The sequence below is a fragment of the Carassius auratus genome, unplaced genomic scaffold (genome assembly GCF_003368295.1).
Source record: "Carassius auratus strain Wakin unplaced genomic scaffold, ASM336829v1 scaf_tig00216989, whole genome shotgun sequence".
NCBI lineage: Eukaryota > Metazoa > Chordata > Actinopteri > Cypriniformes > Cyprinidae > Carassius > Carassius auratus.
The window spans coordinates 45960-73853 of record NW_020528838.1 but is presented as its reverse complement, the minus strand read 5'-3'; the positions used below and the strand labels follow the sequence as shown (position 1 = coordinate 73853).

Sequence of the window (27894 nt, the reverse complement as noted above, 5' to 3'; positions counted from 1 at the left end):
GCTACTGAAAAATGTATTTAGTTCCAAGGTTTTCCAGTTGTAAAATGCATTTTATTTGGTGTTTTTACAAAAAGTTGACAATTTAGGCATAACTAAACATCACCAATTTATACTATGAAAAAAAAGGACTAAAATACAGCATTAAGGGTGCACACTATAATGGTGCACATCTACCATTCACCCAAAAATGAAAATGTTGTCATCAGTTCCAAGCCTATATAAGTTTCTTATGTTGAACACAAAATAAGATATTTGGAAGAATTTTGAACCAAACAGTTGTCGGTCCCCACTGACATCCATAGAAGGTCAATGGGGACCAACAACTACTTGATTACCAGCATTCTTCAAAATATCTTCTAAGTTCAACATAAGAAAGAAACTCATATAGGTTTGGAACGAAATGAAGGTGAGTAAATTATGACAATTTTCATTTGTGGGTGATCTATTCCTTTAAAGTGTGGTGGTTAGATCTTCATAAGGCTTAACCTAAACAGACCCGAAGCAGAGTCAAATGCTGATGGTCTGTTTTCTATGTTAATTCTGTATTATGCAGATGATCCCTGAACCTCGAACTTCTCAAGAAGGAACCCATACATTTCCATGAGTGTCTGGGGCTTTAGTGTAAGGAATATTCCAGATCCACGGTTGATCTGCAACGAGAAGAAAACACAACTGAAATGCAACAGCATACATTAATGGAAACCCTGGAGATTTACAGTCTCGGAGTCTGAACTGCTCCGGGCAGAGTTTCATGATGATTTGAGATGATGCAGAATTACATATTTGCCTTGGGCCAACAAATATTCCCAGTATGGCTAGAAGAGAAGGTTCTAACCTCTCCCTGAAGGCTGACCTGCCTTGAGATATATGCTCACCTGTGGCATAACTACTGGTGTGTGTCCTGTATCAGTATGAAGGATCGTGCACAAACTGTGTGGTTTACTTAATAATCTATTATAAGATATATACTTCTAGAAAAGACTGTAAAACAGCAGTATCCATGGTAACAAGCTGACAACTGGATTCAATCTCAAAACAACCCAGCAATTAAAATACCTCTAAAGAAAGTGCATGAAACAAAACAATATGGTGAATGAGCATAGATATATAATACCTCTGATATGAGAACATTACACTTTATAACTTACAGAAAAATATAAGCGAGTCAATTATCTCAAAGGAATTTTAACAGATAACTGGGTAAAATACAGAGGCATATATAGTCAACCGTCATAAAACTTGTCTTTATTTATACATATATAGACCTAATGAGTAGGTGGTGTAGTACCCAATAAAATTATTTAAAATAAATGGATGCCTTGTGTGGACCTTAATGCATTGCATTATGCAAAAATAAAATAAACAAAAATGTATTAAAAAGGAATACATAACAGTCGTTTGAGTATAACTGAGATAATATATGGTTGTTAATCTTTTGAATTAGTTTTTAAATTTCTATGTTGTTTTCATTTTAATTTTAGATAAGTTTTATCAATTTTGTTGTTTTTTTATTTATTTTTTAAAATGTCTATATAATATTATTTTTCTTTTCAGTTTTACTTTTAGTAGATCAGTTGGTGTAGGATGAATTATGCATTCAAATGTAATACTTCCCTAAGCCCGACTATGAGCAATAGCAATAACAATGATTGCCTTTGGAAGAACTATTAAGTTATTTAATTAGCGCAACAATTTCAAGAACTTTCAATAATGACAGTTTTTTCATCTAACAGCAGGAACACACAGCAGTAGGGCTACACAAACGTTCACACCCAGGGTTAATTGTTGCCTGGAACAGCTGCAATATACGTGAAGAGGAAGTGAAGAAAAACTGATCATCAAAACCATCTACGGTTTGTCTTTTTGCCAAAGGGGTGCATAAAAATGGATTGCAATTTACCAATATGATAACTGAAAATAACACACCTCTGACATGATCTTTTCTTGCACATTAAAAAAGCATTCATAAAGAACAACTTCTCCTAGAATGAACTTAGTTCACAGCTGTGGTAGCTTTCATTGTATGGAAAATTGAAGCTTGAAAGATCTGGGTACATAGATGAAAGAATTTAGTTTTGGGGAGAACTATTACTTTAGTGGTGTTTGCACATGAGAGGATCTTAAGCAGCACTCAATAGTCTCCTCGCTGAATTAAAGAACTAGATTCAAGTAGCTACTGAGAAGTGGTCCATTCTAATTCACAATAGCTGGTCCCTTTTTGGTTGTGACCCGAGACTGAGCCCGTTGAAGGATAGAGTGTTGAGAAGTCCTGAGCTGATTTAGAGGGATATGAAACTATCCTCTCTCAGCAGCAACAGAAATAGAAATGTATTACGTTTGTCTTAATATAGAGGTGCAGCGCTACTCTTTGAGGTGTACATTTGGGTGTGTGACTGGGATCGGTCTGTATTAATATCACAGGTGTTGACGGCAGGGGCTCAGATGAAATGAACTGTGAGAGTGAACATGATGGATGCTCTTATTAAAGAAACCATGACCACTAACATATCCCCTTCCCATAAGAGAAGTCATATTTTAAAAACTCCTTTTAGACATAAAATAATACTCTAAGAAGCACTTGTGTGACTCCATTGCAGTTAACTGTTACATACATTTATGTAAACGAATGACACTGGAATAGATCCAGTGGGAAACTGAATATCACACGAATGAGTATCAGCAAGGACAGTGACACATTTGATTTGATTGGATAAGCAATCATGTGAAGGAAATGAAGTGCCTCTATTAAGCATTGTGCACTGATAGCAGATGCGAGACACTACGATAGCCCTTGGTGGAAATAACTTTCATCTGAGCTTTCAATGAGTTCTGTCTGTCCTGGCTGTGACCCTTTGAGTGGCCGACTGGAGAATCATAGTTCTGTCCTCCACTTGCACTTATTTCAGAAAAACTAGAATAAGCTTAATTTATTGTCTATTACAAACAATTAATTAATAAATAAATAAATAATAATACAAATAATTTAGTCTGTTATGAATGCAATTCAGGCCAAGCTTTTTTTTACAAATGTTTTGTAGTGTGATTAAATATAGGTAAAAATTTTAAAATCAAAAGTATAAATTTAAATTAAATATAAATTATATATAACTCATAAATTACATAGAAATTCTGGAGATACTGTGCAAAGTATACACTACAGTCCAAAATATTTTTTTAAATGTATGTAAAAGACGTTTAATATGCATACCAAGGCTGCATTTATTTGATCAAAATACAGTAAAAATAGTAATACTGTCAATATTATTTATTTATGTTTTACAGCCATATAAGCAACAATGGCTATATATTTATTGCAATATTAACAGTTTTAATATCAATACATTGTTTAGAAAAATTACTAAACAAAAACACACAAGTTCAAATATTATTACATTTTAAAATAACAGTTTAAAGGCTGTTTACTCCTGCAATAAAAAAAAAAAGAAAAAAAGTACTGATCCCAAACAATATATATATATATATATATATATATATATATATATATATATATATATATATATATATATATATATATATATATATATATATATATATATATATATATATATCCTGGACGTTAAAAAAAAAACAACAAAAAAAAAACATACATGAATGGAAAGGTTATTATTATAAAAAAATTTCAGCTTTCAGATGATTTATAAACTTAATTTCCAAAATCTGATCCTTATTACTGGTTTTGTGGTCCAGGTCACATATAATGTAATATTCCAAACACAGACAAAAACATTCACAGATAGAGTGCTAAAACATAATTTACTGCTAAATGCACATTGATGCATCATAATCAATGCAGAAGCCCAAGCTTACTAAACATACAGAGAAGACTGTCCATTTTTATCTTGATCTAGAGGCCACGCCCACTAATCACACTTCATGGCTGAAGCCTCTGCTATCAAAAGACCTATGCTGCTATGGCAACCACAGAGTGTTTCTGCCTCAGTTCATAAACTGATGACACCCTTGGTTTCAATAGTACCATCGATTGCCGCCTCTATTTTCTCACCATGATTAAAGGTCGTCAAACTGACGGGGCCGGGGGGCAGGGCCCATAGCACTCTTATTTTCATTTACTAAGAATGTGGCGCCGATGACAGTTGGATTTTCTCTGTAATTATACGGCTGAACAATCAAACAGTCTTTGACAGTGACTAACATAAGTACTAGTGATTCCTGACGTTATCAGTAGCATATGAATATAATGGACACCCAAAAACAGAATAAAATAATCTAATATCTCAAAACAAAGCCAAAAAAGGTATGTCTAATATGCTCTGTTTTCAACATCAGGTGCTTATTTTTCTCTGCAAAACTTCTGTACTTAAGACCATAATTCAGAACCTGTAATTTCAAAAAACATTATTTTTTAAAAATTATTTAACATTTTGGATTTTTTAACACCAATTTATCACACCAATTAATGTGAAATCTCTTTTTCTTTTGACAGCATGCGTTGAATGCAAAACTGGTGATATATCCCTGTGAGCCTTCTGTCTCTGAATCTGTGCATTTGCACAAAAGTCTGCACCATAGAACACAGTAATTACCCAGCAGATGATAATGAGTTAATTTATTGTCATCAGTAAGTCCTGCAGGCTATAGTTTGGGTTCATCTGGAATTGTGCTGTCAGTCAAAACAATCCATAGTTTTACTAAACAGCCATATACTTGACTCATGACCAAAACGCTTATTTACATAAAATGGAAGGCTTCTCGTTTATACATATTGGCTTACAGGAAGCTGACAAGTAGCATCCTTTTTCTTCTTTGTTGTATACATACATTCATACAGGAACAGAAAAGGAAAATAATTTATTTGAAATAGAAATAGTTTTTAAATAATACATTATTAATATAAATTATAACATTTTGCACACATCAAATCAGTATATATATATTTATATATATATATATTAGGGGTGTAACGGTACGTGTATTCGTACCGGACCATTTTTGTACAGGGCTTTCGGTACGGTGCACGTGTGTACCGAATGACCGAATGCAATATTTTGTATGCGTAACATAGGTTCATTGTCGTGTTTCCAAACGAACATATTAAGTGGCGGAAGTCTCCGCGTTCACTGCAAATCCCGCCCTGCAGCTGATTCTAATAAGGCTGGCGACACACTGGATGCGTGGTGCAAGCGTCTCATCTGCGTGGTGTGTCCGTTTTTAATTCGGCTCCCATGTTAACAGGTTAGAGCTTGCAGACTGCCTGTGTGAGACGCGCATCTCATGAGTTATATATATTTTTTTTAAATATGAGCAGGCCTATAAGCTGGTATTGCTAATGCTGCACTGTAATCATAGTTATTTATTTATATTTTTCATTATATTTTATTATATGATATTGGTTTGAGACAGAGTATTTTTTTAGTGGATAACTTTGCAGCAGTATTTTATTTCTTATTCTTTTTTTATTTTAGATATATTTTATTAAAAAGTATTTAAAAAAACTAATTGTTAAAAAAAGTTTATAGTAATAAACAACCTGCAGTTTAATGTTTGCATTTCTTTCCCTTACTGTACCGAAAATGAACCAAACCGTGACTTTAAAACTGAGGTACATACCGAACCGTGATTTTTGCGTACCGTTACACCCCTAATATATATTTGAAAATCTGGGTGGCAGTAAATGTCATGTCGTCAACTGACTAGACGGTAACGGACCCTGGAAAGAACATGACAATGGCAAAGCGAATAATCAGCACAGCACTAACATCATCAGCTGCAAGACAAGAACAAGCAGAAAACCTCCGAACTAAACAAAGGAAAAAGGAGAAGACAAGAATTTTCTCCTACTAGAATCCCTTCAATTTGGAAAAGGGTTTTTTTACAAGGGAAAAGAGCGGATCTCTTAAGGTACCAAAGAAGGAGCTGGAGCACCACCTGAAGCGACACACTCAGATGACCAAAGACTTGAGCAAAAGGAGATCCCATCAGACATGCTGCCAATTCCCCAACAAAATCACCAGTTCGATGACAGCCCCCCAAAATGGACTGAGATCGACAACATAGTAAGGAAGGCAAGGGTAGCCTTTGCACCAGGACCAAATGGAGTTCCTTACCGGTTGTATAAGAACACCCCAGGTGACTTGTGGTTTCTGTGGAGGATAATGAAGGTGACATGGAAGAAACAAAACATCCCAAAAGCATGGCAAAGAGCAGGGGGAGTAGTAATTCCCAAGGAGAAGGATGCCTCAAACATTGACCAATTTCGACAAATCAATCTCCTGAATGTTGAAGGCAAGATCTTCTTTAGCATTTTTACTTTAAGCAGAACAACTTGATTGACACATCTATACAGAATGCCGGGGTACCAGGTTTTTTAGGATGCCTTGAAAACACAAGCATGATTTGGCATCAAATAGAATCTGTAAAAAGGGAGGGAAGAGACCTGCATGTTTTATTCCTCGATCTGGCCAATGCTTTTGGATCTGTCCCCCATTCAGTAATATGGGCAGCCTTCAATTTCTTTCATGTTCCTGAAACCATCACAAATCTGGTAAGAAACTACTTCAAAGATTTGCATTCTCCATAGCAACTGCAGAATACACAACATCATGGCAAGCATTGGAAGTGGGTATCATGGCAGGGTGCACCATATCCCCTCTAGCCTACATCATAGCAATGGAAGTGATCATCAGGGCATCTAGATGGGTAGTCGGAGGGGAGCGTCGACAGGATGGACAGCGGCTACCACCGATTCGTGCCTATATGGATGATATGACCACCTTGACCTCAACCATCGCCTGTACCAAACGTCTGTTAGCAAAGCTTCACTCAAACATTACATGGGCAAGGATGAAGTTGAAACCCAGTAAATCCAGGAGCATATTCATCATCAAAGGAAAGCTTACCAACCAGAGGTTCAACATCAATGAAACACCCATTCCATTGGTGACAGAGCAGCCTGTCAAGAGCTTAGGATGGTGGTACAATGCAAATCTCAAAGACGCAGAGGAGTGTGACTTATTGAGTGAAGAAACCATCAAAGGTCTTGTCAGTATTGATAAGATTTCATTTCTGGGAAAGTTGGGTTGCTACCCGCATACCCTTCCAAAGTAGAGAAGCTGGAGAGGACAGTCAGTGCATACATCAAGAAGTGGCTGGGACTTCCGCGCTGCCTCAGTAACACTGGGTTGTATTGAAACGGTGCACTGGAACTACCTATCTCTAGCCTCACCGAAGAATACAAGTGCATTAAAGCGAGGCCTCAAGATGCAGCCATACGAACAGCTCCTCGCAGACTGGCAACTGGGAGGAAGTGGACTCCAACTAAGAGTGTAGAGCAAGCACAATTCACTCTCAGACATGGAGACCTACTCAGTTGGACAGGTGCAGCAAGGAAGAGGCGGGCTTGGACTTGGGACTAGTCGACCTACATGGAACAAGGCAACATCTGCAGAGAAGAGAAAGTTGGTAGTTGCTGAGGTCCGGCATCAACAGGAAGCAGAGAGATGCGCAAAGGCAGTGGCACAAGCTGAGCAGGGCCAGTGGACTACCTGGGAAAACCTGGAGAATCATAAGCTCACTTGGAGAGATATGGGGGAAATGGAAGGAAGCCAAATAAGCTTCCTCATCAGGGCCACCTACGATAGGGCTGCACGATATTGGGAAAAATGACATTGCGATATTTTATTTTTCTGCAATATATATTGCGATATGAAATCTAATAAATTTTCTTCTTTTAAACAAAAATGGGGTGAGCACACTTAAATTCTCATTTTAAATGATTTAAACATCGACACCATCGTGTCAACTGATTAATATGCGCGAGGGAGAGAGAGCAAGAAAGCGCTCGTGTTGTTTGAAGACGGTGAGCATGCCGCTCTCTCTCTCTCACGTGCGTGCGCTCTCTCTCTATCTCTCCCTCTCGCGTGCTCTTTTTCTTTCTGCCCTGTCAAAACTTTCAGTCTATGAGGGTTAAGCTGTGCAATTAATCCGCAAATCACATTCGTCAAGGGCCGGGGAGCAGCTGGCCCGTACAGTTAAAGAATAACGGATCAACTACCACAGCCTACATCGCACATCCGGCGATGTGACTATCAAGGATTCGTACATCGTGATATCGGTGCTTAAACGACACATCGTGCAGCCGTAACCTAAGATGTTCTTTCTACACCTAAGAATCTTAACCAGTGGTATGGAGATGATCCAGCATGTCTTTTCTGTCAAACCCCAGCAACTCTTAAGCACATCCTCACTGGCTGCAAAACCAGTCTGTCCCAACGCTGTTAAACCTGGAGGCATAACCAAGTCCTACGCCAATTGCCAGTCATCCCTTTGTGAGAGCAGGGCAGTGCCCAGCAAAACCAGCTGCAAGAGTGGATAGCACCCTCTTGGATGCCACACGGGACTGGAAAATGCAAGTGGACCAAGATCAGCAACTCAAGTTTCCACCTAAGATTTCAAACACCAAACTCAGGCCGGATATTTTTTTGTGGTCAACTTCACAGAAGTCCCTGTTCATCGTGGAACTAACTGTACCATGGGAGGTTGCAGTGGGAGAAGCATATGAATGGAAAAAGCTGAAGTACATTGATATAGGTTTTGAGGCAAAAACAACTAGGTTGGCGTACACAGGTACTTCCGGTAGAGGTTGGCTGCAGAGGATTTGTGGCCACATCCATAGTCAGGCTCCTGAAGAGTGTGGGAGTTCGGGGACAGGGCTTCAGGAAAGCCATTAGATCACTGTCGGAGGCAGCAGAGCAGAGCAGCAGGTGGATCTGGATAAAGAGGAAGGACCCCAACTGGGCTGCAAAGAACAATAAGGAAGGGTAAAAGCAGAAGGGGGCTTACCTGGGACACCAGGTGCTGCCGATGAGCCCTCTGGAGGTGTCGTGGGCCTATCAATGAAACACCTGTGAAGGAGGGTGCCCACCTGAAGACCCTGATGACGTTCTTACCCCGCTCCCCACTTAAAATTAGGAGTGCTGATTACTGGGGATATTAACATCAAGTCCTATGAGCTGAACCAAATGTTTCCTCATTATTAATCTCAATGGATGACTCAGAGTACACCACTGTGCAGGAAATGAAATGGCCATTAATTGTGTCATGCATACCTCTTGTGCTTTACTGCTGTCAGCAATTAAAATATACACTATGACATCACGAGTAGCTGTCTTTGAACACCTTGCTCATCACACACAGTGATGTACACTCAAGAAACACACTTATTCATTATATGATAGGCTGCATTATAATTAAAGAGAATGTAATTTAGCTACAAAACTAACAAGTGTGAAAGAGCAAATTTAGACATTTGCACAGTATCAAAATAATTGATTTGTTTAGCCTGGATACTGGCCTGCACTGCAAGCTTTCATAAAGGCTTTTGCATTGTGCAATTAATATCTAAAGAGTGTTTCCTCAGCAGTCATTTGAACTCTAAAATTCAAAGTAAAGGTTAACCTTTCCTCAAGCGATAATTCAGTGTACTTTCTATGCATTAAGCAAACCTTTAAACTTTGATGCAAATGCCTCATCTGTCATTTTAAATATGTGTAGTTGTTCAGAGTTCAGAAGAACATCTCTGACATTTTAATGAAGGTTGGAACTACAAATACAATGAATCTTAGTCAAGTTACTTGCAATGTTCAGTCTCACCTTTGCTTGAGTAATGCTGAGGTGGGAGGTCATAAGGCACCGGGAAGCCTTTGGAGGAGCTAGAGGCCGGAAACACATTCTTCTCCACAGGAAATGTGCTCATATTCTACAAATAAAAAGCACATGTATCAGTGCTCAGTAGGGATGTGCTAATCTGAAAAAGGCATATAAATAAGCTAAAATATAAATTACTTATTGCACAAAATTATACAAAGTTATAGTGCACTTGTTGCAATGTTCACACACAAACATTATTAACAGCATCACTGCAAGCTAGGCTGCATCTCAGAATAACTTTTCACGGCAGAGAAAATATTTTTTTAAATAATAAAAAAATGTTATTTATTATTTTAAATAAATAATCACTAATCTGCCAATTGATTGTCAGATGAATAGTTGACTATCCTGTTCATCTCTAACGCCAAAAGATTTAGTTAAGAAATAACTAGCATCCTACAAAAACAATTTTCACACAAATAAATAATTATATGCATAGTAATTTAAGTAACAACAAAATATATGACCAAAAAAAAAAAAAAAAACAGTATTTCCATTAATAGAACCAGTGGATTATTCACATTGCTAAAAAAACTGAGAACATGTAAAAAAAAAAAAAAGTCCCAAACTAACTGAAAGACACATTTATTTTAACCTCATATCAATAGACATTAAGATATGCCATGACTCCCATGAACTCACATGATGGAGACAACACATGACAAAAGTGCTCGTGCAGCTCTAATGAGAACGAGTGCATTTATTCATCCTGTTTTCTGTGGAAAAAGACAGAGGGGAGCAGGACTGTTCCAAGGGAAGCTAAACTCTCATTTGTGTGGTGGGCATGATGATGGAGGGGGCTGGATAGATTTAAAGGGCAGTGGGGAAAATGTCACCCAGACTCAGACAGCTAAAGCTTTCACAAAACCCAGAGAGATGGAGCAGGTGCAAAACACTGTCCTGCTATCTGTGAAGAAAAAACAGGAAGCGACCTAGAAACTCAATACAAAAAGTTCTGAAATTCTGAATATGGAAGGCATTTGGGAGAGTTTAGAAAGCTTTTAACATACATTAACATTTAACCATTTAGCAGATGTTTTTATCAAAAACAAATGAGTACAATGGAAGTAATGTAACCAGCAATTAGGACTGTTAATCACTGAGATTAATTACATGTAATAACTGCCTTCCTCTAAACTCCCTCTTCTAAAGGCCACTTTACCCTGATGCAAGACCACCAGCACAAATAAGTTATTTCTATCTTTTGCTGTAGTGTGTCCATAGGAAATATCAGTTTACACTTTCAAACATTCATTTAGCCATTAATTGTAATAATCCAGTGAGATTTAGTTTTGTTTCTAGTTAAGGAATCTTATAGCAGCTAATGCTCGACACAGAGGTCTTATCATCATCATCATCATCATCATCCATTCTGTGTGGAATCACATGAAGGAACAGAACAAACTCAGACAGACTAAAGGCCTGTTCACACCAAGAAGGATAACTATAAAGAAAACGATATTAGCATCCACACCAGCGAACGATATTGTCTGTGTATTCCAAGCGGACGCGCGTTGGATGCTTTAAATTCTCGAGCTCATTACAGCAGGATTGATTCTGATTGGTTGGCAATGTTTTTATCATTAATCAGAAAAAAAATTGTTCTGAAAGTGATTCCAACGATTTCGTTTCTCTTTGCCTTTATTGTTATAGTTGTGGTGTGGACTCCGCTATTCTTTAATAATGAGAACAATTTTTAGAACTATATCTTTATCGTTATCTTTATAGTTATCGTGCTTGGTGTGAACGGGCCTTAAATCTAGAAGAACTGTGGCAGCATCTCAAAGATGCTTCAAGAGACCTACCTGCAAAGCTACCTAAAAATAATTATGCACATGTGCACCTAGGCCAAATGCTGCTTTAAACACAAAGGATGGTTGCACCAAATGTTGATTTAATTTAGTTAACAGAAGTTAATTGATAATCTATTTTTGACAGCATCCTCAGTTTTTTACTCAAGTGCCTAAAACCTTTAACAGTACTGTAACTTTGTAGGCAGGTTTCTTGAAGCATCTATATATACTGTACACATACAAACCAAAAAAAAAAAAAAATAGAATATAGAATATAAAAATAATAACCATAAAAAAATAACAAAAACAGCAAAACTCCCAAATAACCTTCAAACTTCTAGTTATATTTCAGCTGTCACAAGTAATACTGATAAATTGTGTTGTTATAACTAATAAACACATCTTAGTGGTTGAGCAGAGCCATCATTGAGGTTAATGTGGTCCGGAGTAATATGAGGGTTAGTCAATAATTGAGCAATTTATCTGAATTTCTGCTCAATCAGCTGCAGCCAGACATACTGACAGAGTTCATGCATAATTAATTGTTGTGGCACTAGCAAAAACATCACATTCCTCATTACTAACTTCACTGGTTCTTATGTTTTTCACTAGCATCTTCATGACATGTCTATTGAACCCAGCTGTTCTATTGTTTAGCCACAGCTGTTTTTGGTTGCAGTTAAAACAAGTAGCCAACTGGGTGGTTCAAGAGTATGTCAAAGAGTAAATAAATACCCAACTGAGTCAGAGCTTAAGTGGTTAACCAGGAATTGTAGGGTTTCTGTCTACCACAGATAATAATTTAATCCAACAGTTTGTAAAAGCAAACACAACACAAAGATGAATTCATGGAACAGAACACCATGAATCCATATACAATGAGACTGAAAATTGAAAAACATAATTTTTGATTACTTGAACCTATTAAAAGGAATAGTTCACCCCAAAATGAAAATTCTGTCATCATTTACTCACAATCATGTTGTTCCAAAGCTTGATGATATTTTGAAGAATTTTGTAGAACCAAACAGCTGTTGGTCTCCGTTGACTTCCATAGTAGGGAAATAAATACTATGAAAGCCAATGAGGACCATCAACTGTTACCAGCATTCTTCAAAATCACTTATTTAATGTTTAACATAAGAAAGAAACTCATACAGGTTTGGAATGACAGGAGGGTGAGTAAATGATGACAAAATTAAAATTTTTAAAGTGAATTATTCCTTAATTTTTATTTTTAAATTCAGTGCATCCCTATCTTATTACATGTTATACTGAACATTTTCTTTTACATTTCTGTAATGGCCTTGGCTGCTTGGAGGAGCTAGTAATGAGCAATTTACATGAATACTAAATCTGAAATTACAAAATTATGAAATCCTATTTTTAAAAAAGCATGACTCATTAACTGCGTCTCACTTCAGAAACATGCTTTATTAAGTCAACTAGATTTATTGGTGCTAAAGAGGACAAGGGCGAGTTTGGCTCACAAGTAGTTCTGCAACACAGCATGACTGAAACAGCGTGATGTACTGAAAACTTAAAGACATGCAGTCAAAGCGGTTTCGTTAAGAGCAAAAACAAAATGTATTTTATACTATGACGATCTTCAACAGTCTGATCTCACACTTTCTTAAACAAGAGAACTTTTATTAAAGCACCACACTGTCGCAAACAAAAAAAACGTGACTCATTGTGAAAATTATGGAGCATGACCTACAGATGTAAAAATAACTTCAACAGTCAACATGCAGGCTCATTTGTAACTTAAGCAAGGAAACCAAGTAATGCTTATGTGTACTGAATGCAAAATATAATGTCCTAAAAACATGCTCAGTGAAAAATATTATTCAACCTTAAAATGGCTAATTATGGATCCATTATAATGTAACAAATCAAAAATGACCTCTAGCAAGAACTAACCATGACATAAACAAAACTTTGTTCAACCAAAACAAAGAGGCTCCAGGCCACAAAAAAAGACAAAACACATCCCTTTTGAATAAGAGAGCACAACCTTTTACTATCCTCTTTCAAACTCATGTCCCCCCACCCCTTTTCCACAGCAAGAGAACTGAACCATACTGTTGCTTAGCAACTTTTGAAGCAATTCTAAGACCTAGCCTGACAACAAGGACAAATTACCCTGCGAGTATGTGAATGTTACACAAAATCTCTGTCTCTACATATGGAGAAACAAGAGATCTACTCCAAGACATTATGTTTAGTATTTACACACTTAGAGTAGCTAAGAAGTACGTTCAGAGACTCTACAGATGTCTTTTTTTGTCTCTGTTCAGCTCCTTCTCTTGAAGTATCTTCTCTTAGGGGGTTTTACAGGAGATCTTAATTTTTCTTTTAAACTAACACCCTGCTGGAAAAGTGTTCGACTCATCAACCAGAAGTAAATATTTGAAACATTACTAGAATATATAGGAAACACTCAGTTTGGTTCAGTTCACTTGGTTTCTACAGTAAATTCCCTAATTTCCCATCAACTTTTTAAGCTTGGAAGTCACACTTTTGAAATTCCTCTCCATATTTACAGTTTATTGTGATAGTCCAGGAAGCCCATCTGGTGAAGTCATGAATACTCCAAGACAAGGAATATTTACTTCTCCATTATTGTTCGGTCAAAGTACAAGCAAAAAGTTGGTCGGCGTGGTATTAGTCCCGCCCCTCTTCCACTGTGATTGGTTAGATGACTAAAAAGACCGTGATGAGCGCTGCGTTTTATCCAAAGTTGAACATTCTTTAAAAAATAAATCCTGAGTGTCTCGTCGCACTGCTGGCATTTTAAAAATGAAGTGCTTCCATTGAAAAAAACGGAAAGAATATGCTAGCCTAAGGAAAAATGCTTTAGCGGAAACGCGGCCTAACTAGATACTATTCAGCCACAATCAGAAGCTGGTTTTAACTGGATTTAGCAGAAGGTCAGAAATGTACAGGTACTCAATACTCACAAAGGCTGAAGGCAGGTAGAGAACTCCCAGTTCATAGGAACGAACCATAATCTGAGTGTTGTTCTTCTCCAGGGCGCCCCAGGCAGCTTTTGATAAATTGGCACTGCGGAGCATACCAGCAGATGAGGTTTCACCCATGTTTCAAAGTCAAACATTCATATAAATGTCACCTAAACTAGAAGTATTAGCATTAAACACGTCAAAGCTAAAGGATATTGTAGAGGAGTCTTTTTTTCAGACTGCAATTACTAAATAATTAATGGGTTTTGGACTTAGATGTTTAAGAATGACAGGCTATGCTTGAAGGCTTTGCATCCACTGCAGGCTTTAATCTTCATAAAAAGATCTATGAATAACTCATCGCTGGACATGACTGACCTAGAGACACTGCTCACGATCTCCCTTCCTGTGCATTTCAACTACGATTAAAGCCATCGCTTTTAGAAATGCCGCAGGAACAGTGGCCATTCATGCAGCCTTGAGATGAAAATCACGCGGGCTTCAATGCCAGAGCCACAGGAACATCATATGTTAAAAGATTTGAATAAAGAATATCATTGTCTGCTGGTAAAAGAGAGGCTTTTAAAACCAGAATCTTTCCTCAGTGATTGGTTTTCTAGGGCAAAATCTGAAATTCAAGCTTTCAACTGCTGAATGAACATGCTATTCCTGAATGTAATCTGAAAGATAATCAAAGAGAAGAGTGTTCTTTTACCACGTTGTTGCGTTTTATAATCCACCTGCCGCTTGTCCACCAAGTCTTTACCACTTCAATTGACCAATTTCACTAAAGAGCTTTGATTATCTGTAAAAGTGCTGTTGAGTGAGCAGTTTAATGGTCCAGAGTCCATGGTGCTAACTAACAAACATATAACCTTCCAGACTGAAGAAACAGGAAAGCAGCTATTATTTTGCAGCTAAGAAACAGCCAATGAAAGAGAATGGCGTAATCTTCAATAAACAAACATATCAGGCTTATGTTGTGTAAATATACATTTATGGGGCCTAAGGGATCCTTTGAGTGGAACACTATCAGTGCTGCACAGAAGACACAAATCTGCCAGGGATTCAAGAAAAACAAGCCTCCTTCTGCCAAGAGCATTATTTTGGCAGCTATGAGCGGCTCTCTGAAGAACAAAAGAGCAGAAACGGTGCTGATCTCATCCGGCTTAGCATTAATGTCAAATTCAAGACAATAAAGATGTGTTTTGGTGTTTGTTGTAAAAAACTAACACAATCATATATACTGTATGCATCATCAACAAAACCTATGAGTAACCACAAACTGATTTCAGTGTTGATGCAATTATGCTTAGAATTGTGTATTTTTAGATAAGATTAGATTCAACTTTATTACACATGTGGGTACAAGGCAACAAATGCAGTTTTTTTTTTACATTACATTATTCAAAGCGACTTACAAATGCTATATATGTCAGAGGTCGCATTGCTATATATGTCAAGTGTCGTGCTCAGGGACACATTGGTGTCTCACAGTGGATTCAAACCCAGGTCTCTCACACCAAAGGCCACTGAGCCCTAGATTTCCTTCTAGACCACTCTTGTTGTTTTGTAGGGCTGTGCAGTTTGGTGATGACTGACAAAATTATGATCTGAACTGACATATGATAAACACTTAATTATCTGATATTGCTAAAGCAGCTTGGATGTGAAATAACAAAAAGAGATAAAATCTCAATAAAACAGGTGTTTAAAATGATGATAAGATTATATTGTCTATTACTTTAAAAGTGCATTGTGTAATAGCAGAATTGCAATCTTTATTTCAAACCATTATTATGGCTTAACAAAGCCAAAATATTGTCATTGTACAACATTTAATATGTGATTGTAATACTGTACAATATTAAATATTGTAATTGTACAGCCTATATTTTTACTCTAAAATCTAGACATTTTAAGTTGCATTCAACAAACATGGCACCAAGAATATAACCTTGGTTAAATAAAAATTAAATAAAAAACAAGACAATAAAAGATTAAAATGTTTAAAAATGTTGGCTTAATAACATTTAGTTGAATCACTAAAACTGGAAATAAAATTTAAACTGAATTAAAGTAAAGTAATTTAAACCTAAACAGTAGTATGAAAAAGGCAAAATGTAGCTAAAATAAACACTTAATAGTATATATACTTCTATTAGTATTTATAATATTTAGTACAGTAGTAGTACACAGTATAGCACTATAATCATATATAAATAACACTAAAATAAAACCGCTTGGCACAGTTCTTTGTCCAGCTGTGACTAGACTAGCTGTATCTGATCTGAAATTCTGACTGTCAATCAGGCCTAAAATGAATACAATTCAGCAAGCAAGTTATTTAATCATTCTAACCTTGTGACAAGAAACCAGGCCAGTTGTGTGTAGTCCGGTGAAACCCTCATGTAGGTTTTAATGTGAGGCATCGCATTGCTCCTGCCAGTAACATCGGCATGCCAGCCACTGTTTAGAGGAGACAGATTGAGAAGGGAAGTGAAAGAGAGAAAGAACATGGAGAAACACCTGCTGATATACCTTTCCTAGGTGCAAAAACACCAAGAGAAGTATTTCATGCAATTTGCAGGTGCAGAGAGATGATGCTTTAGGACGTTCTGTGCGGACGAAGAGGAGAGCTTTCTGTCTGATTGCTGTCAGCATTCAGGCATGAATACTGAAGTCTACATGGACTCATTTAAATATACTGAGTAGAAGTGTAGAGTGTGCACTCCAGAGGGGGACTGAGACTGAATCTACATTGCAATAGCCCCATCTCTGATCACTTAGCAAAATTGAGGCGAACAGTAAAATAGCTTATTTATGATTATAATGTGTTAAAATGATGGAAGAGATGGGATAAGAACCCAATTGAAATTTCTAAGGAGCAATTTAAGGGTCAGATAACTCTTTGGAAAGGCAACTGTTTAGTTGTGCACTGCTAAGGAGCCTTTTTAGGAGAATATTCATGGTAGCATTTAAACAGGGGAATTTTAGGCTGAATATCGATGAGTACATTGCCAAAATGTTCTTTCTTTTATTTTTTTTTTACAGAGATATGAGAACTTACTGGAAGTAAGAATGAAGCCAGAGTTGTTTTTGAGCCGTCTGTATACTGTAGGGTAAAGATCCCCCGGCTGCAGGGATAAGAACAGTTACTCATCTCATGTGAAGGTGGAGGTGTGAGGGAAAAAAATATGTTTTGATTTCAGAATAAAAAATGAATGATACCTGGATAGCCCTCCAAACTGGTTCTGACATTTTCCACAGACGGGTAAATCTAGAAATGACAACGGATTCATTACATTTTTATATATTTATGGCAATTTGACTAAATGTTCAGTATTATTCTTTTCTTAAAATAAATGAATTCATAATTTTGTTTAGGGATTCAAGAAAGGATTCAATGAAACAAAAGTAACAGACTTTTACATTGTTAAAGATTATATTTTAAAAAATGCTGCTCTTTTGAACTTTCCATTCTTAAAGAAAAAAAAACAATTATCACAGTTCCACAAAAATATTAAGCAGCACAACTGATATTAAGAAATGTTTCTTGAGCACAAAATCGCCATTTTAGAATAATTTTGCATCATGTGACAAAAAAAAAGAAGATCAATCAAACTATTGAACTGTAGGCTATCTATCTACTGTACCCATCCACCCATTAAACCCACTGACCTTTAAAACACTAAGAAACTAGACAGAACTAAACTGTCTGACTCGCACAATACAGATGTGATCGCAATAGAAAAGTGCATAATGTGTTCTTTATATGTCTACATTTAGAACTTCTGAATAATTTCCCTTGTCCTCAACAGTAATGGAACTAAATTACCTCAATAGTTCAACAGAGTTTCTGAAACCTGCTAACTGGAAGAACCTACGGTCTTTAGAGATGACACAGTAACATTTAAGGCTCGATGGTACTGTCTGCCATCTTTCTCTGTGATGAAGACACTCCGTGTGGCGCCTTGACTTTTCAACTGACATTTAACAATAACTGCATCAGACAGAAATCAATCTTCCATTCCTCCATCTGAGCAGATATTGTTATGCAAATAACAGAATGGATGAGAATTCTTCTTGTAACTATTGTCTCTAACAGCTCGTGCCGAGAGAGACTTGAAAAGGTTTCCTTTTTCGCAAAATTGGAATTCAAGTATAGCAAAAGGGAACATGCTATGAATACTAATTGCTAATTAAACACGTGGGACGCCAACAAATTTCACATTTCATAGCTCAGAGGAATTGGATACTGAAATACACGAACAAGGAACATGCAGAAACAAGCAGATGCACATGTGCGCTCCGGTGTCCCGCCTAGATTCTAACCTAATTAAAATGGAGACACAATTGAGAGCTCATTTATCCTGATAGATAAGCAAGCTGGTAGGAGAGTGTGCCACTTTGTTTATTGTAATATCCTTCTGGCCACTTTATTCGAAATCCAGAGAGGGTACGGCAGTGATACGAACAGATCCTTTTACCATTTCAGAAATGCTCTGCAGGGACTGTTTGAAACACTTACCAGGAGCATCTGTGTTTCTGGACTGGCTAATGATTTCCTTGCCTTCCCCAGTGTGGTCAGAGTGCGCTGGAACTCAGCTGCCAACCATTTAGTTTTATCAAGTCCCATGGAGCCAATACTGGAGAACTGGCCGAGCACGTGCCATCGCTCTTCATTCTGCACGGGCATCGCATGCTCGCTGAGCAACTGAGAGAAACAAAAACAATGAGTGTATGTCACACTACATCAATATTCGCATGTTTCTTATATGGCTAGCTTATCAATTGACAGATGAATTAGCAACAAAATTGGACACATTGTCTTTGACGTCAACAACACAAGATATGGGAAGTGTTTTTACCTCTCTTTTAAAAGACAATATGCCTATCATAAGTATGCATGAGTATATGGTTGGTTGCATGTTATTATGTGCATTAGTATTGTATTGTTTTGCTCTGCTGTCAGCAATCTTTTAAACCAGCCCTTGACCTATTTTTGGTTCACGACCCACCAGTTGATGTGGGTTGAGCCTTATGAAGGTGTAAAGAGTGTGCTCTGTGTGAGTCAGTCATTCATATCAAAGCGCTGTTTAGACAATGTTCAGTGTGACTTCATTTTAGTACAGAAATTGATTTCTCCTGGCTCAGTTTCTGGATCTTGCAAAGACCAATCCAACACCTCACTCTGCCAGTGTTATCTGAATTCACTCAATAAATGAAGAGTACATCTCCAAGGCATCCTACATGCATACAATGCATTTTCATGAACATCAATCATTCTTAAAGGGTTAGTTCACCCAAATATTAAAATTATGTCATTAATTACTCACCCTTATGTCGTTCCAGGGTCAGATAGAATTTGTTGAATCATCGAAAATAAATTTTAGTCCATAAATAACAAAAATTAAGTCTTTATTCAGCATTGTCTTCTCTTCCGGGTCTGTTGTAAGCGCGTTCACAACACTGCAGTGACGCTGCTGACGTGTTATCTTTGTTATTGGACGCACTAGAAAACACGTCAGCAGTGTCGTATGTCAACAGTCACAGCAGTCGCACTCACAATAGGCTCGGAAGAGAAGACAATGCTGAATAAAGTCATAGTTTTTGTTATTTTTGGATCAAAATGTATTTTGATGCTTCAACAAATTCTAACTGACCCTCTGATGTCCCATGTACTACTTTGATGATGTTTTTCTTACCTTTCTGGACATGGACAGTAGATCGTACACACAGTTTCAATGGAGGGACTGAGAGCTCTCAGACTAAATCTAAAATATCTTAAACTGTGTTCCTAAAATGAACGGAGGTCTCACGGGTTTGGAACGAAATGAGGGGTCATTAATGACATAATTTTAAACCCTTTTAGTCTAGGGTGGAGAGGAACTATTGTCTTTGAAAAAGATTGTGTAATCAATAAGACAAAAACTTTACTTTTCTTAATCGTAGATGGCCCCACTTCTCCATGGCAGGTCCTTGATATCTTCCTGGAGTTGAACCAATGAGATATACCCTATACAAGAAAACATAAAAAACAATAACATAAAAAAATTTATAAAGATTTTATAAAATTAATAATTTAATATTAATATTAAACAAATGAACAAAGTCAGATTAGTGAAACCAAACCTGACAGATATGCTGAGTTTTATTTAGAAATCAAATAAACTAGATGTTAATGAGCAGAACTGTATATTCTGCTTTTGTCTTTGTCATGACTATGAAAAATAATTCCATTTGGATGGACAGATACTTTACTCTATTATTTTGTGATTTAATTTGTATACTACTATTCAAAATGTTGGGGTCAGTAGGATTTTTTGGTTTCAAGGAATGAATACGTCCAATGCTGAAAACTGATTTCTGTAAAATGTATTCTGGTCCCCACAACAATGTTAGGCAGCACAAGTGTTTTTAACATTGATAATAATAAGAAATGCTTCTTGAGCACCAAATCAGAATATTAGAATGATTTCAGAAAAATAATTTAATACAGATTCAGCTTTGCCATCAAAGGAATAAATTATATTTAAAAATGTATTAAAATATAAAATGGCTGTTTTGGCGAGCTTTCAAAAACATAAAAAAAAGGTTAAAGGCTAAAAATGGTATCATCTATTTTAGATAAACCCACAACTAAATGGCATGAAAAACTAAATAAACTGGTTGATTTAAGTGTCAATCAGACAGTCTCAAAATGGATTGTTTCTGATAGAATAAGCAGCATTGTGAATGCCTTTTGCAATCAGTCAAAGGTCTGACTATATTACGTCAACTTTCTCATTTAAATAATGGCTCTTTCACTTGTTAAGATTCTCACCTCGTTTCTGACAGATCATGCTGTTTGATGCGGTCAATCCACTCAGCAAGCTCTGGAGCCCGGTATGCTTCCAGGTATTCCAGCAGGTCGCTTTTGAAGTTGGTTGGAGACTCCCCCGCTGTTCCTGGACTTCCCTCCGGTAACCTGGGGTACAGAGGACTCATCCACATCCTGTCACAGAGATACAAGCAACAAATTTACTAATGAAGGATGTGAATCATCAAAATGTTACAATGTTTATGCACAAGATTGTCAGATCCTGACGTTGCGACTAGGACATGTGATATTTGGCTTGCTTGTGTTATATGCTTGGTTAAAAAGCCAAAAAGTTAAATTAAAGAATGCCTCTGAAAATCAATAGTAAAGGCAAAGTTCATTAAAATAATTGTTTCATAAGAGTCATTTGTTTGGGATTCAGACTACACCGGTTTGTTTTTGCGCACATCCCACAAAGACAACACGATTGAAGAATGTTGGTTGACACATTATTCCACATTTTTTTTATTGCAACACACTCAATATTGACTAAAAACTCACTGCATGTTAAATATATGATTTATTTTGCCATGACTCAGAAGATTCGGTACTGAAGGAGAATCGCTGTTGAGATCAAAAGCAATGGAGTAAAAGTTAATTCAGTGAAAAAGATTTTTTGTCAAAATATGTTGATTTTTCTTTATGTATTTTCATTCACCTCAATTAAAATATGGTATCTGTCTTTAAGGCCACAGCAATAAATACATTTATGCACAGTCAATTTCTAATCCTTTTTTGCTAGTTAACATTTTAACTTTCGTAGAAAAGAAAAGATCAATGCAGAACCCTTAGTATTATTAAAGCTTTTGCATTCCACAAGTGCACACATTCATGGAGAAAAAGATGTGCCAGACTTCTCCTAAAGAAGTCCAATAACTCAAGACTGGAGGAGTGTGGGGTCTTGTCTTGACAGACTGATTATAGCATATTCCCGTGAGACTCAAGGAGAGCAAATCAATATGGATTCAGATTGGAGCCATTACAATAAAGGCAGTAGAAAAGTCTGTCAGAAGAGACTTGAGAGGAAGAACCTTCGTCTGTGTGAATAGTAATGAGAATGTGGATACCTGGGATCAGACAGAACCAGATGGGGAGCCATGTCAGACCTTTAATGATATTCATTGTGCTTCACTGTGGTCTGAAGCTGATAGAGACAGGTTGGCAAATGCGAGGAACAGAGGGTGCATTCTCCATAACACCGATGAAATACTATGGCCTTCAGGCAACTGCATCTAGCATTTGCCCAGCCAATTCAAACAGCTTGAGTGAAAAACTGTTGCTTTAAAAGCTTTGCAATTTTCATGTGAATAGCAGATCTATAATCCATTCAGCCATGGTCCCGACCTCACTCATTACTCAGGCACACACACAAACACATCTTTCTGACACTAGGTGGCGCTATATGCAGCAAATTGTTTTTTGTTAATAACGCCAAAAACATCATGGACTAGAATCAAAATATCTATGTCCTATAATATCTATAATGTCTAATTGAATATTGTTAGTACAACACCACTACAAAAATTTAATCTACGGCAAAACGGTTCAGTTGTAATTAAATTCAACGTGAATTATCATGTCACCCTACACTAAATTCGGGTTCAGCAAGTTTTTTTTTTTATGGAATAAATTTACAAAAGATCTATATTTGAAATAAATGTTGTTCTTGAAGCTTTCTCTTCATCAAAGAATCCTGAAAATTAATCATCGTTTCCACAAAAATATTAAGCAGCATAACTGTTTTTAACATTGTTAATTAGAAAAAACAAATTCTTGATGACAACATCAGCATATTAGAATGATTTCTGAAGGATCATCATGTGAAATAAACAAAAAATAAATGACTTTTAAATTATATATTTTAGATCAAATAATAGCAGCCTTGGTAAGCATAAGAGACTTCCATTGTTCACAAAACCAAAAATGTGAATAGTAAATAGTGCCAACTTTGATTAAACGTTAATTTTACAATCAAATGTACAACCACATCTTTTTTTTATTTTATTTTTTTGCCATTGACAGCTGGACAAAGATGTTCTAGTGGACACAATGCCTTTCTCTTTCAAACTTAGCAGCGGTGGCTATTTCTCCTCTATTCTAGTCTACCAATCCTTTTCATTTGTGGCTACACTTTATTTACAGGGACACTGAGGACAAGAAATGATGCATAGAACAGGTGGGAATGGTATTGGGAAATATCAATCTGGATTCAAACTCACATCCTCCGTATAAACACCACAGTACCATATGACACAGCATGTGCACTAACCAGGTCACAGCTCCAACAGCACTTAACTCTGTGTGAGCTGACACTAATCTCACAATACTGGTTTAGTGAAAGGGCCAATATACTGTACTATGTCAGATTGTCTGAATATATGTGTGCCAGCGGGTTTAAATATTAACTGTTTCATTTAGAGATTTCATTTCCTCCTCACTAATCCACAGCTTAGTGTGCTTGATAACCTAACTGCCAACCTAACCCTATGACTCTGGAGCTTTTGTCTCCTTAATGGTATTCTGTTTCTGTTACACCACTAATAAAATTGAACCTAATAACCGAAAGTGATTGCTAATTCATTAGCCATCACGCTGACCTGCCTGCTAGCTTCTGCTGGTAACACCATGGACAATAACTTTATTAATGGAAAGCTTTCATAATGCTTTGTTTAAGCAATTATTCCATGTAGCTAATTTAAACACCATTTCGGGAAAGAGAGGTGTCTATAATAACGTGATTGGTTTATTTGGATTTGCAGAGCTCAACACTCCTATTTAGGATACATCAGCTTAATTTCAATTTACTCTAAGTATCTTCTCAGTGTGTTGTCATAGCAACAGACAAATGTGTCATTAGGACTAGCGAATGCGCCACTTTCATTTCAGATATGAAACAAATGTTGGCGTATTCAGAAAACGAGCTTCTCTACAAAAGAGAGCACAACATAAACAGCTCGTTTCTTAATGGACCGCACCGTCAGCTAGAACGTTTCCATTCTGACCATTCATTTACTCAAGTTTGTTTTTAGCCCCTCCCATTCCACACTGGACCATCTTACCCCTGTGTCTTCTGGTACCAATCGGCTCGGATGAGGTTTGAGGTAAGAATGATGACTCTGAAACCCTCCTCGTACCAAAGCAGCATCATTTTCCTGCAAAAGGCAACTATGATTTTAATACTACTGATCTTACATAATGTCATTCATTTGTGTCTATCAAAACACTACCATTAAACCCTATGGCACATTTACCAAAGACTCAGTATTACTTCGCTGCATAATAACTTTTATTTGAGCTAAACTCTATGGCTTTTTGTGTCAAGCGGTATAAAATAATACATTTAAAAAAATGATTAAGCCTTCAGCTTTAGTGTTGAATTTATTCTAACAAAAACCAAAAGTATTGAAATACAAAATCAATTCTATGCTGTTCTTTGTGTGAAAATCTATTATTTCACGTAATAAAAATAACTCTCTGTGTTCTTCAGAGAGGTACGTTTAGAACTAATTTAAAGGCAAATTAGCACATGAATACTTAAAGGTGTTTCGAGTAGGATTATACTGCAAATCTTTCTGTTCTTTTGCTTCCTTTTTTGTTCAATTTATATAAAAGACAAGCCATTTAATTTGCTCCTCTGGAGTCAGAAATGCTCAATCCTGTTATTTCTTTCTCTGTTGAATAAAACATAACAGATCCTTATGAGAGAAAACAGTACTCTAGGAATACATCACATTAAAATTCAATACTGCGCCTGTTTAACATCTAATTTCAACTCATCACAACAGATGCGCTGCTGATAATCTGCACACCGGCGTGGACTGTGAAGACGTTAATACTTATTTGAGTAGTTCGAGGAGTGCTATATTCAATATGCATTATGTTACTGGCTTGCTTATAAAACCTAAATCCTGATCAAGGTGTTAATGAAATTATATAAGTGAACTACAACACCACCACAGTTGCATTGTCACTTAAAAACCAACTCACCACTTGGACCACACTGATATATGCTTTCTGAGTGTTTCATCTCATAACTGTGAGCATTAATGTGTTTTAATTTTAGAAGATTGCTTAATCCATATTCTGGGATGGTACTGATGGGATGTGGCTTACAGCTGGCATTGCAGCTCATTTAACTGGTGGCATCCTACGACAGTGACACATTAGAATTTTTGGCATAACCCATACTACTTAAAAAAAAAAAAAAAAAAACCTTATATGGTTGAATGTTTTATTTCATGCACATGTTTTCAAACTTCAAGCTTAAGTTTTTTTTTTTTTTTCACCCAGTCTCACTAAAATTATATAAATATATAAAACATCTCAACACTCACGTATGATGTGTGCCAAATGCAATATCCAGTTTGGCCTGTTAAAAACAAGAGAGAGTTTAACTCACCAAGACACATTTAGTATTCTTTCATTAAGAATCCTGCCTTAAAGTATTTTTATAGGTTTTTCCAGTTACTGTAATACATAATATTATAGACGACCTCAGACTAACATAAAGTTTAATGCTTCCCTCTAGTGGAAAAAGTAAATTATTGCAAAACTGAGAGAACCTGGCAGAAACGAATATGTGGATATGGTTTGGCTTGCTCGATTAACCGAGCCTTGGACTCTCTTTTTTCTCCGTGAACGAGTATGACCGGCTTGTCCCTAAAAACAGCAAAAACGAACAGCATAAGTTCTTACTGACATGTGTTCAGTGTGGGGAAATGAGTGTGTTATTCTACATCAACCAACAATATGATATTTCATCCTACCTAAATTCAGGTGGATACTGCTCCACCATCCATGGAACATCAAAGCAGTAATTAAACTACAAAAGAAAAAAAAAGATGTTGGTCAGTAGGTTGGTAGAAGTCTCTTACCTGCAACTTCATTCATTAACACAATACCTGTACAGACTCTTTCAGCGTTCCAAACATTGGAGAAAGTATGTCTGATTATAGAATAGAAGAAGAAAACAGATTATTATAAGATGATCAGAAATACATAACATGTATAAGAACTTTTTTTAAGTTGACATACCTTTGATATGCAGCGCTCCAGTGTTGAACTGTTTTGGTATCCCAGTGACTTTGTTTAGATAAAATCGATACATGTCGTTCATAGACAATAAATTGGTCTCAAAGAAATCAGATGGCTCTTCTTTATAATAACCAGTGCCGTGTGGACTCGGAGGACGTGTGTCTTCAGTCTTCTTCTTCTTAGGACTTACATCAGACTTCTTGGGCTCTTTTTTGGGGGGAGGTGGTGGAGTTTCATCATCACTGCTTGAGAGGTTCCAGCCTGCCTCTTCTGTTTCTCTCTTTCTCTTTACAGAAGGTGAAGGGTTGCTTTCATATTTTACAGGGAGGGTTTGATTCACATGTGCGGCTTTCCTGGCTTCAGATCCCATGGAGGGAGCGGACGGTTCTTTTATAGAATGGGTGTCCTCATTGCGTTTTGGACTCAGCCTGGGCTCTTGCTTGAAGAAAGTGGTGCTCGTGTCAGGTTTTCTTTCTAAATCAGGTTTAATGCTTGGTTTGTTTGATTCCTTTTGAGGTGTTGGAGGAATAATGTTGTCCTCGTCTTCACTATCTGATATGGTCCATTTGCCGTGTTGACTGTCCTGGGACATTTTTCTTCAGCTGTGGATCACAGTATTATTTTACTTTTATAGTTACACACAGTAAACCATATACTGTAATCGTTCATACTATGTTATGTTTACAATACAACAATCTGGTTTTGTGTTAAATTAACAGCTTTTTGTATTTGCACAAGCAGATATGGACAAAAGATAAATGCTCGCATAGATAATAGATCGTAAAGATACACTGTATGCATCACATAATACCAATGTAGTTCAACGTAGATGAATTTAGACTTACAAAAAGGCGGGAAGAAGAAATAAGCCTACAAGAAGATACTTTTAAAATTGTTTACGATTATAAAGAAATAAAGTGCTGCAAATATACAGCTACAAAACTGCTAGACCCTTGTCAATTTGAAACTCATTACAGCACTACAGCAGTTCGCTTTGTTTTGATTTGGTATGCACTCGCTCTCAGTCTCTCACTGTAAATTCCACATGTAGCTACAGCAGAGACACGCCATAAAGTTCTTCAAAATAAAAGTCTATGATACGCGACATTGAACAATCTTCTAATTTCGATTTATTATAATTATACTTATATGTCAACATTTCGACTTGTTTTATGTTTATCTTTCACACACACACTCACACGCACACACACACACACACAGACCACACACACACACACAGTTTCAGACATCAGTTTCATTATGAGCTCACTGTCATCCTATAGCTCAACATTGTAAAAGTTTTATTTCATTAAATAAAGTGACAGCAAAATTCATAGAATAATACTATAATTACAAATAAAATAATAATAAATAATAATTTAAATATTGCATAATAAGTAAGGATTATAATGTAATATGGAATTTTTAACATGTCTAGGTTTTTTATTGATCAGTATTTCATTACAACGGCGTGTTTGTATTTTTGCCTTCCAATAAAGAGGATTTGATTACTTAATTTTCATGAAAGTAATGTAAAATGCAAACCCTAAAATAA

General features: G+C 36.6%; 1 protein-coding gene across 1 annotated transcript; it reads right to left on the bottom strand.

Annotated features, from left to right (window-relative positions):
* Window positions 1-29: 29 nt before the first annotated feature.
* LOC113099648 (tyrosyl-DNA phosphodiesterase 1) lies at window positions 30-27395 on the bottom strand. The gene is made up of 16 exons (XM_026264535.1): window positions 27185-27395; window positions 26340-26941; window positions 26207-26250; window positions 26072-26127; window positions 25868-25964; window positions 25640-25674; window positions 24365-24457; window positions 21270-21440; window positions 20384-20462; window positions 18975-19160; window positions 17675-17723; window positions 17514-17580; window positions 16805-16912; window positions 14444-14546; window positions 9631-9736; window positions 30-650 (listed from the first exon to the last, which is right to left on the bottom strand). Exons 2-16 carry the CDS (start codon window positions 26929-26931, stop codon window positions 577-579), a joined length of 1860 nt encoding a protein of 619 aa, XP_026120320.1. The 5' UTR covers window positions 26932-26941; window positions 27185-27395; the 3' UTR covers window positions 30-576.
* Window positions 27396-27894: the final 499 nt, after the last annotated feature.

Bases quoted from the DNA above. Each gene is read 5' to 3' on its own strand.
- LOC113099648 (XM_026264535.1), bottom strand. From the start codon at position 26,931: ATGTCCCAGGACAGTCAACACGGCAAATGGACCATATCAGATAGTGAA. The intron at 21,441-24,364 runs GTAAGATGGTCC...TCTCTGTGACAG, and splicing joins TGGTACCAGAAGACACAGGG to GATGTGGATGAGTCCTCTGT. The intron at 19,161-20,383 runs GTAAAGTTTTTG...TGTTTCTCTCAG, and splicing joins GCCATCTACGATTAAGAAAA to TTGCTCAGCGAGCATGCGAT.